General features: G+C 34.1%; 1 protein-coding gene across 1 annotated transcript in view; it reads right to left on the bottom strand.

The window, feature by feature from the left end:
• Smp_004590 (hypothetical protein) overlaps positions 1-9974 on the bottom strand; it is a gene marked incomplete at its 5' end in the record, with an annotated part of 11981 nt that extends 2007 nt beyond the window's left edge. The window contains one exon of the mRNA XM_018797358.1: positions 8826-9974. Within this exon, the coding sequence (XP_018652408.1) occupies positions 8826-9974 (1149 nt within the window). The remainder of the gene's footprint in view (positions 1-8825) is intronic.
• Between the last annotated feature and the right edge of the window lie 1184 nt (positions 9975-11158).

An 11158-nucleotide genomic window follows, 5' to 3' on the forward strand; every position in this document is an offset into this window, starting at 1 on the left:
AGATAGATATTAGATGAAAAATGATATTCAGAAAGATTTCTGTCCTCATTAAGACAAAATGGACAAATTTATAAGATATGTTGGTATGTGTAAGTGTGTGCTGTTTGTGTTGTTTGTTTGTTCCGTTGGTTGGTTGGTTGGTTTCGGATATTTTTACTCAGAACTTAGTTACAATGTCAAGAGTGCTATTCTCTTAGTTGTTCTTACTTATGTATGAAAATTGAAAGAAATTATTCAATTTTTCAATGAGAATTTTTCATTGATGTAAATAATCCAAATTTTTTTTTCAGTTTTCTGTGTGTATAACCTAAAACACCAAAAAAATGCAATTAAATTTGTGCGGTGTTTTTTGTTGCTAACCGATTAATCAATTCTTATAAAATCATGAAAATGTATCTAACATGTAAATTGTATGGTTAAGAGAATAAATTAGTTAAGAAATCTTTGGAAATGATTTTGTTTTAAATAGTTGAGACAATGAATCACTTGGACGGCCGTTTCGTTCCATTGTGGGACACCTCAGCAGTACGCATCCACGATCCCGCCTCACGAGATTCTAACCCGAGGCCTACCAGTTTCGCGCGCGAGCGCTTAACCATTGAACCACTGAGCCGGCATCTAACGGTGTTAATGTGATAGTATTACACCGAAATAAATGGAAGAGGTTTTGTTATGTTCCAATAAGTATAATGAATGGTAACTTTTGGGATCCATATATGAACCAGTACTATACGTATATTTTATCGTATGATTGTTAAATAACTAAACTATTCATATTCATGTCCCTCTTATTATGGGCTTCATTTTGACCTATGAACTAGTGTTGTACGAATTATCATTCTTGAAATTAACCCTGTCTATCGATTACTATCTCCCTTATTCGCAGTCACATTAGGCCCAATCTTGTACAAATGTTGTTTCCTATTTATTGGTACAATGTGGTCTGTCTGGTTAGTATATAAATCCAGTATGTTTGAAATATATGATTCATATTGCAGAGGCTGTTATTGGTATTCTGGACTTAACTGGCTGGGCTAGGCGGGAAGCAGGACCGATAATTACTCTGGACTGCTCGTAAGGGTTTCGTGTGTCATTGGTTCGATCGATAATTCACTGCTCTCTTATTGGCGGTATTATTACGTTATACATTAACAAGGCACACGAACCATAAGATATAATAAGTTTCGAAAATGGTAAAACATTATGGTTTAAAGTCAACTGTGGTGTTCATTAAGGTATTGTTGCGTTTTGATGACTATATAATGCTTACACAGTATATTAAATAACACGTGTGTTCACTTCGAATAACGGAGAGAGCGAGAGTTCAGTTGTTATTATTTGGTCTCTGAGTAACAATATTGATTTATTTATTATCTTGAAGCTGGAAACTACTAATTCGAAAATGTAACACTGGGAGAATCAACATTCTGTGGGGTTTTATTATATATATATATATATATATATATATATATATATATATATATATATTAAAAAGTCGGAAAGCAGTTAGTATTAACTGATACTTAGAATCCTTGACTGAACATGTAAAATCATTGAATCATAGTCTCACTACTCGATAAATATCAAGTGGTATCTCATTTTTAAATTATGAATCCTGTATAGTAAGATATCTTACCAAACAGGAATCTATTTATTGAAATTGTTGTACTTCTATTACATATCCCTGAATAGAGAAAGCTGATGGTGAATATTTTAAGACATAGGATCTAAATATATTATCAACGGGAACGTTGGTCCAGTTGTTTTACATACTCAAAATTTCGGTATCTATTTCAATACAATTTTGATTATGATGTACTTTGTAATATGGTAATTTATGAAGAGTAAACCACTGTTTTATAAACTCAGGGATCTGAGGTCATGATACTCGGTTACTGATTATAACGTCTGAACCTTCAAATTATCTAGTTCATTTTGGATAGCCAGATAGTGTCTTCAGGTACCATACAAGAGGTTGTGGATTGAAGTCAACAGCATGGATTTGTATTAAGTTAAGAAATGTTCAACAAGATATAACAAACGATTCATCGAGAAGTGTAGATCGATAGAACAAGAAAAGATATAGAACTTCGAAGAAGTTACACTATAAAGAGCTAGACAAGATGGTTAAGGATCTTTGCTAGAACAAAATCAGTCATACAGGAGTGGAACACAAAATAAGACTTATTATTAGATTTTTTTACAATACCCTTTAAAAACAAAGAATATTTGAGAGAACAATTGTTTTGAATAAATTCATCATCAGGCTCTACAGTTATAAGCCCATAGTTATCGTGATATTTTATATGTTGAATTTACGAGTCGATCTAAGCTAGACCAGCATTTGGAAACTTGAGGCACTGGACGGCCATTTCATACTATTATGGGACTCCTCAGAAGTGCACATCCATGATCCCACACCTGGATCTCCAACCCAGGACCTTCAATCTCGCGCGTGAGCACTTACCTTCTAAACCACTGAACCGGCATCCAACGGTGTTAATGTCTAATTTCAATTGATCCATGATCTTGCACAACACTACATCAGTTGTCCGAGTTGGATAGCTATCTCACACCCGACACGGATCGGACTCCACTGGTCATGGCTTCTCACAAGAACTCCAGGAAATCTATCTTGGGGCTGGGCATGGCTGAAGAGTCCTATACTAGGACGAAGCGTCCGTCCAATGCTTCCGGCTTTCCAATGGTGGTCTATCTTAGATCGACTCGTGAATTCAACTGTTAAAACACTAATCTCCACAAGTCCCCATAATGTTATATGTTAAAAATGGTTAACTTTTGCATCCTTTAAAACTGTGTTATTTGTAAATTAGAAATATCATTTAATAAAGGTCCAAATGGTTCATAGTAAAGTGTTGAATTATGATCAATATTATAGTAATGCAGTGAATCGTGTGAATAAAATGTATAGTATGAGAATTTCGTCGTGTTAATCGAGGTGGTAGTAGTATTGATAATAATAACGTGTGAATACGATATTTATTAAGAAAGGCGTTGTCATGGTAATTACGACAAACAGTTGATGTGAATTTGGAAAAATGAATGTCTAGATTAAGAAAGATATAAACACAAAAGGAATTGGGAGGAGTATAAGGTGTTTATGATATCCAGTTTAGGTATCTGGCGACCCAATTGTGGACCGAGGTAAACACAGAGGCTGGATATATCTTTTCTGAATACATAAGTTAAGTTTCTAGAGTTGATCCGAATACCTTCAGCTATGTAGAGTATCCATAATTCTACTCTTTTAGGTAGACTGTTTGAAACTTGATACAAAATAGAGACAGTTTCATCTATTTTAGTATAATAGGTATCATTACCAAGGTTAGACTTGATAATTTCGAATAAATTGAGCATTGTGTAGATTGTTATAAATAAATTAATATATTTATAATATCCCAATGAGTAGAAAATTAGATTTTTTTGATGTTTCGTGACTCAATGTAAGCCACTTCGTCAGAGAATAAATAACCAAATCAAAATTAATTCAAGTTTAAATAGTGCAACGGAACAACATGAATATTATGTGATCAATCAAAAAACAGGTCTGAATAAATCAATGTCATGTCATTTCTGTCAAGGTGATTCATAAGCGACATGTATGTAAATTTGTGTGTGCGCACTGTTATGAATGAAAAGTTTGTGATAAAGGATGGAGTTTAATTTGTAAGATGATAATGTGAATTGTGAATAATATCAGACTCGGTGGTTAGGATAAATAGTCCAAGTAGGATGTATGGTAAGACCTTCTTTTCTATTGAGAGCAGAAGGCTTAAGCATAATGTGGAACACTTCAGCTACTATACTTTCTTTGTAATTGGAAAAACGTTTCTGTAATATTTTTATACTTTTTGAAATCGCTTTGGTAGTCTTTGAAAATGGCGTGAACTGCTATTAGAATATTACAAATATATTATCTATTTATTTTAGTATGATGTTCACTATCTACCAAGTGAGAAAGAATGGCGCTGCTAATAGATTTAGTGAATCCTTTCTTTAACCATCGTTGTTATTGTTCACGAACACGCAAGGATAAAGAACTCTGAGTAGGGCCTATGTAACTAGCTCAACAGGAGCAGTTGCATTGGTATACACAAATGGAGGAGCTCATCATCAGTAACCTTTCCTCGATTTGTTATGTCAGCACAGGTTTATTTGAGAAGATTACATGTAACGTGGTGGCATGGAATGCCCTTTTTTGAGTCGATGTGTTAAAATGTCATACACTATTTCCCCTTCAAAACCGAGTTCTAGAATGAGGGTTTTCTTGCTGATGGTGTCAGAGTTTGTTGTTCTTTCCTTTCTGATAGAAAATTTCTGACGAAATTATCTGGATGGCCATTGTTTAGTAATGTGTATTTTAGTCTATCACTTTCTGTATCTACACTTTCTTCGAAACATAATAGTTTGATTTTATGGCAGAGAAAGTTAACCAAATTTGTTTTGTATTGAAAGGGTGAAAAACTATGAAAATTGGTATAATGACCCATCCAAGTATTCTTTCTAAAGATACTTGTTTTTTATGGAACAATCTATCCTTCTAGAAAGAAAAACATCAGAGAGAGTCTTACTATTATCGTTCTCCTCTTTGTTGGTGAATTTAATAGCTGGGTGGACGTTATTGAAACTGTTCAACAGCTCTTGTTTGTCGATACGTTCGTCACACACGATTAGTGTGTCATCTGTGTATCTACAGTAATAATTTAGCTCATTTAGGATGTCCTTCAACGGTCTATTCTCCAATTTGGCTAGAAAAATATTAGCGAGGATAGGGCCTAGAGGTTATCCCATATCTACTCCTTCTGTTTGTCCATAAAATCCATTGTTGAACATAAAGTGTACATTCATAATGCATTTCAAAGGAAGTTCCTTTATTTTATTTATTGAGATCAGTATCTCTTTTTTTTCTAACAGTCGTTAACATGTGTAACCGATGGTTTCTGTCGGAGGAATGTTAGTGAACAAAAATTTTATGTCTAGTAATAATGTGGTTTTGCCTCTTATATTCATACTTTTTATTGTATCTATAAATTAAAATGTCTTTCACTCTGTACTTAACCAAGTCTTGGTGTGATGATTCTAATAATCTCACCAACCATTTTGCTGTTGAATGGTATGGGGAGTTTGACATGCATAGAATTGAACGCAAAGGAATCTCTGGTTTATGAACCTTTGGTAGACTGTAGAGTCAAGGGGTATGTGTTCCAGATGGCTTGACCTCATTATAGGTATACTCAGAGTTGTATTGATGCTGTTTCAAAAGTTTTATTGCCGTAGCTAATCGAAGTTCTCTCTTTTCATTGAGGCCTTTACATGACCCAAGCTTTCGAAATTTATTTTGGTCACTCACTAGGGTGTTCATCTTATCTATGCAATCAGTCATGTTTAGAATTAAAATTCCCGTCTGATTTAATGATAAAAATGTGTTTGTTCGATTTTAGTTTCCGGATAGCTTCTCGATGTTCATCAGTCAATATCTTTGTGACGCTTGTTGTTTTTAAATTGATCACATTGACCAACCAGTGTAGTCTTGAATCCTTCTTCTTCGAATTTTGTTGACGGCATGAAGTCCTGTATCCAGGTAAGTAGGTTCTCAAACTGAACATCAGTTTTCAGTTGATCCACAGGTCTACGTCTATCATGAAACCTAGGTTTTGATGATAAAACTTCTCGAGATTAACAGAGGAAAAAAATAAGAAGACACACCGGTCACAGTCATCTGGAGGATCAGGTTTAAATATCTGCTTATTTAATCCTTTGATACGCTTCGGATGATAGGTTGGTTTTTTGAATACTAATACTTTTACTTCTTCATAAACGCTTTTATGCATGATGAGAAATCGGCCCGTCTACAACATTATCTTTTGTGTATGTTACAAAACAAGGCTACCAGTTACAAATCTAAGATTTATCCAATTAGACGCTTGTAGTATTTTTTTCGAAGTGTGACAACTAGAAGTGATAAATAACTCTCTCATAACCCTAACTTCTTCGGACAAACAAGCATTGAATGGTGTATGGCTGAATACCTGAATAATATCAATGTACTGCACAATGGTATTCATTTTCTGATGAAACGTAAAATAACTTATCAGAAAAGTGTTACGGCATGATAATTATGGATCTGTAATATAAATAACTGACTCATGTGATAACAACTAAACCTATGATAAAGTATTAGGCATTGACAAAAAGTTAGTTCTGCTTGACCACTTACTATGATCGATTAACATAATGGATCTAAGTAGTGAGCAGAGAAAAATGTATTAAATGTGGGTTAAACAATTTTACCAAGTGTCTTCAAACTAGGCTGAACATTAAACAGTGGAAAATTGTCATAATATTCATGTGCCAGAAATATCAGTGAAACGCACAAGATCAGTAGTGTTATTAAATGGGAGTTATAACATTCAAGCAGATTACAATCATCAGTATTAAGTATATAAATTCTTCATATTATTTCCAATAACTAGTGTAAAAACACTACAAATCGCAAGCAGTGACGTAAAGAAGGCGACAGATTAAAAACAATCTAATTTGAAGCCCTAATGCTGATAAAAATAGATAAGAGTTTTCATGCAACATGCACTTGAAACAATGTGTGTAACAAAAAACGAGAGAGAATTGTTTCAAGAACATCAGTTCTCACTAAAAAAATAAGAACGAGTTCAGAAAGATATCCTCATTTTATTCAATGATACTTTTCAGACCAGTAAAATATAGTGTGAACTGTTTTTTAATCAAAATTTCGTATCCTTACGGATGCTCAAAAACAATGGCCTGATATTTCAACGAGCAACGATATACGAAAAAGCTGTTAAGAACACATAAAAATTTTGTAATCTATGCTAATTTATGGAATTTAAAAGTAACTAACAATTACCGTTATTACTAAGGAATTACATGCTAGACGTCAAGTAAATAGTTGTTCATTAGGAAGATACTAGAGGTGTGTTACAAAACACTTATTTATGATTTTTTCACACAACCATAGTAGTAGAAATTAGAAGAAACTTTGGCACAGAGATTTACACTGACTTGTGGTTAATTTAAAAAGAAAATAAATTTATTGTAAACAAATAGACAGCTCTCAAGTTTAGTTATCATTGCGATTTAGTCTGATTATGTATTTACTCCTTAGGATAACAACTCCAGTTAGTTTGACTGGAGGGTGGTGAGATCAAAATCGCCAACTTTTGAAACTGAAACTGAACTTTTACTTCTGAATGCATATTAATTTGGTGTCAGTAATGTTATTTCCTCGGATAATTGACAGTTTGAATTACACAATTTGATAGATGAGCGAAAAGGTTAAGGAACGTGAACCATAAAAACAGCGGACCTCTTGAAGCACATATTTTTAATACCAAAAGTATAATTCAAAAAGTACATAATCAATACTATGGAACAATAATAAACCACCCACGGGCTAAAAGCAATTATTTCTGAGTTTCGTGTTCGCAGTTAAATTTCCGTTCCACAACGTGAGATACTTGGGGGACATGGAAACAGGAAATGATTATGGCACTGATACTTTCTTAAGTATTTAGGTTTATCCTGTTTAGCACCAACCCTGTTGCTCTTTTTATTCACTATTTATCACAAAATTCATCTTTCCTACCTGAAAAAAGCGATAAGGGATAGATTCTTCAAAACGTTATCTCTGTTTTTGTGGCGACACTTCAGACCATATACTGGATCTCTCAATACTCGATGAGATCAAACATTATTATTCAACAGCCAGTGTTCTGGGATCGAATTGTGTTTATTTAATGATTCCAGTCAACAAGCATAAATAACCAGAATGCATTATCTTTCAGAATTTTGCAGATGCGGCGAGTTTCTATGGTCACCAAATCTCTACACATGTATAGGATTAAGCTCAGAAGCGGAGCTAGCGCTTTTGGATTTGATTTGACAACCACATGTGGATTTTTAAATTATTCTTTGTAATAGTAGGAGAATGAAACTATTCTTGTCCAAAGTCTGTGCCTAAGACTTACTTAACTTTGGGTCCATCTACTACTTCTGCCATTTTCCCCCATTTTCTTACCCACTCTAACGCTAGTGTACGTTTTTCACAACTGATAAGCATATATATACATTGACGACTTTATTCTTTGAGGGTATAGAATTACGATCAAGAAACGTTTTTGTCTACGTAGTATTACGCAAAGCCGTTTTAGATTACTTGATATGTCCATCAAACAAACAATGCTTCGTAGACATGAATTTAATCTACGCAGGCGCCCCTATAATTCTATGGTGGGAACGGCAACTTAATCTTTACTTTAAGGTCTTGTAATAAAACTGACTAGAATAGCATAAAATCATTGCTTTCAAAATTATATAACTGAAAGCACTCTGGCAAGTAAATCAGGAGAAACATCAAAATACTTCCCCAAAATAGCACTGCAAAAATGACAACAGTAAAATAAAGTGATTAGGAAATTTTCTAACTAATAATTTCCTCAGTTTAAACATTTGAGAACTTATAAAAACCTAACGAAACATCCTAGATTTAACATCAACCGTTTGGTTATTTCTTTGTCCCATATTACCCAACAAGATAGGTACGCTTTCAAAAATTATTTGTAAGATATTAAAAGCTCTGGCCAGACAATGCTCATAATAGAAGTCATCAAGATATACTCATTCAACTTTTGCTACATTCTTAAATCTTATTCATTATCAGATTGTACTTCGGCTCCTTACAGTTTTAGGTTAATCCATTTACTTGATTAACTCGCATAGAATAAAGACAATTTAACATATGAGGACGAAAATTAAGCTCAAATACTTACCTTGAAATGTTTAGTAAGGTCCGTAACATTCTTAAATAGCGATCTGTCAAAGAATACATGTTCGTGAAATCCGAGATCGATTATTCCCCATAGCCTGTTTACACAAAAGATGCAACCCTTTTGGGAAACTATTAGGCCACAAGAAGAATCGTTTATATGCCTTGAGGCAACAAAAAGATTAAGTTTGTTTGTGTAGTGTACTTCAACGACACTAGCAACCTCATCAACAGTGAATATCCTGTTATATTTTTTGAGAAACTCCGAAAGCTCAATCTGAGTCCAACCAATACAATTCCTCACCGAATCAGGGGCATGTGAAAGCTCTGCAAGTAATCTCGAAATCATAATTTCATCCTTTAAGTTATGTTTTATGACGTACATTAACCAAAATAAAGCTTTGCAGTCGTCTAAACACACAATAATATTATCTTCACTTTGCAATTTAGGTGCCGACTCCTCGGGGCCAGTTCTATGAAGACTTAAGTAATTATTGTCTATCCGGGAACAGGGGACAGATATACGGTGTAGGTCATCAGGAAAATGTGAGGACAGTGGCCGCACTCCTTTCTTTTTATTAATAGGTTGTTGAGGTGTACAGGGAACTGTCTTGGTTCTGTTCTTTAATCCAACAAGATCACCCTGAATTTCAAAGATGAGTGAGTGCCGCGTCAAAAAATCAAGGAATTCGGACTGTGGTCCCACACTTAGTCTGATATGAGGAGACGCCTGTGACAAATGTCCAGCCAGGTTTCTTATCGGGACCCATCGCTCTGGTTTCCTCAGCAACTGTTCTTGAAAATATCGAACGGCTGAAGCCTCTGACTCTATGGTGTATTTACTTCGGATATTTCTTGGATTTTTAAAAGAGTTGTTGTTACAACGACTATTATATTGATGTGGGCAGTCCTTTTCATTCTCCAAAGGGTTGCTAATATCAGTAAGGCAAACAAAATTGTCAACAACATTAAAGATTGTTGGGTTGGATAACAAGAATTTTTCAAAACTATGGTGACTTTTCCCAACACCATGTTTAAAATCAGAAACTTGATGAAATTTGTTACACATTAGCACCCACAAGTCCTTGATGCTTTGTGTTCCTCCATATTGTATTAGGAATTCAAGAGCAGCCAAAATATAGCCTTCTGACATGATACGGGAGAAGGTCTACAAGGAAGATCTAACAAGCGTAAATGCAAAAAATATTTAAACGCGTAGAAAGCCTTGAACGTGCAACTCATTTAAACATACAAACAAACAATGCTCTAGTATACGAAAATAAATAATGAAAAATGGAGTATGGCAATGTGACAGATCTTTTTTCCATATTTAAAAGTAGAAAAGAAAGTTGAAGTAAGGGGTAGCTTTATTTTATGTTTCAAACTTTTTTTACCAGAAATAGCTGACAGACACTATTTTGGGTGGAACTTTAGATTTGCAGAACCTAGCTCTCATTTGCTTAACATTACAAAGCTCTGTGGTAATAGTTTATGAAACTGTAAAGATAAAAGTTCAGTTATTCATTTCCGTTAGTACTATGATCGACTGTATGTACTTCGGAAGATATTAATCAAGTTTACTATCACTATCCAATACTCAAGCAAATTCCATGGTTTATAAGTGCCTAAAACGGAAAAATCGTCAACAATGATATTCTGGCTTTTTTTCACTCAACTCTTACACGATTCCTTTTTTTGCTGCATTGGTATTAAAGTCCTCAAAATAAATAACTTTAGAGTAAGCTATCTATTCTTACCATTTCAGTTACATATAACAGAGGACGGACTGGAACAGAGTGGCTCGACATTCACATAATACGACGTTTCAACTCCCTGTGAAACTCATTTTCTCCAATAACTGTCCAACTTAGACACTATACTCTTATACCTAGTAAAGTATCTGACGATAAGGATGTGAAATTTAAACCAATAGCAATAACTTCACCTTTGTGGAGATAGGACTATAAAACCTATTTTGTAAACAATTTTTTATAGTTTTTGCATGCATCTTGTGCATTTTCATATTCTGTACATTTAGCACTAAACAATTGTACTTGTTGTTTAAGTGTATTGCTTTGAACTCTGGTTAATTGACTTCCTTCCGTTTTGAATACAACATATCGCGACATTATTACTGCTCCTCAATAAATACACTCTAACACACATCTGCATCGTTCTGCTATGTCTGCTAATATGTTGAATGAAATATTAATTGCATATCATCTACATTTATAGACAATTGTGACGTTCTTATTGAATTCTACGCTTGTAAAATCTACTGGAGCCATATCGTCCATATTGGAATTATTAATCTTTTATAATTGTGGATTATCAGGA

This window comes from Schistosoma mansoni, chromosome 4 (assembly GCF_000237925.1).
Source record: "Schistosoma mansoni strain Puerto Rico chromosome 4, complete genome".
Classification (NCBI taxonomy): Eukaryota; Metazoa; Platyhelminthes; class Trematoda; order Strigeidida; family Schistosomatidae; genus Schistosoma; species Schistosoma mansoni.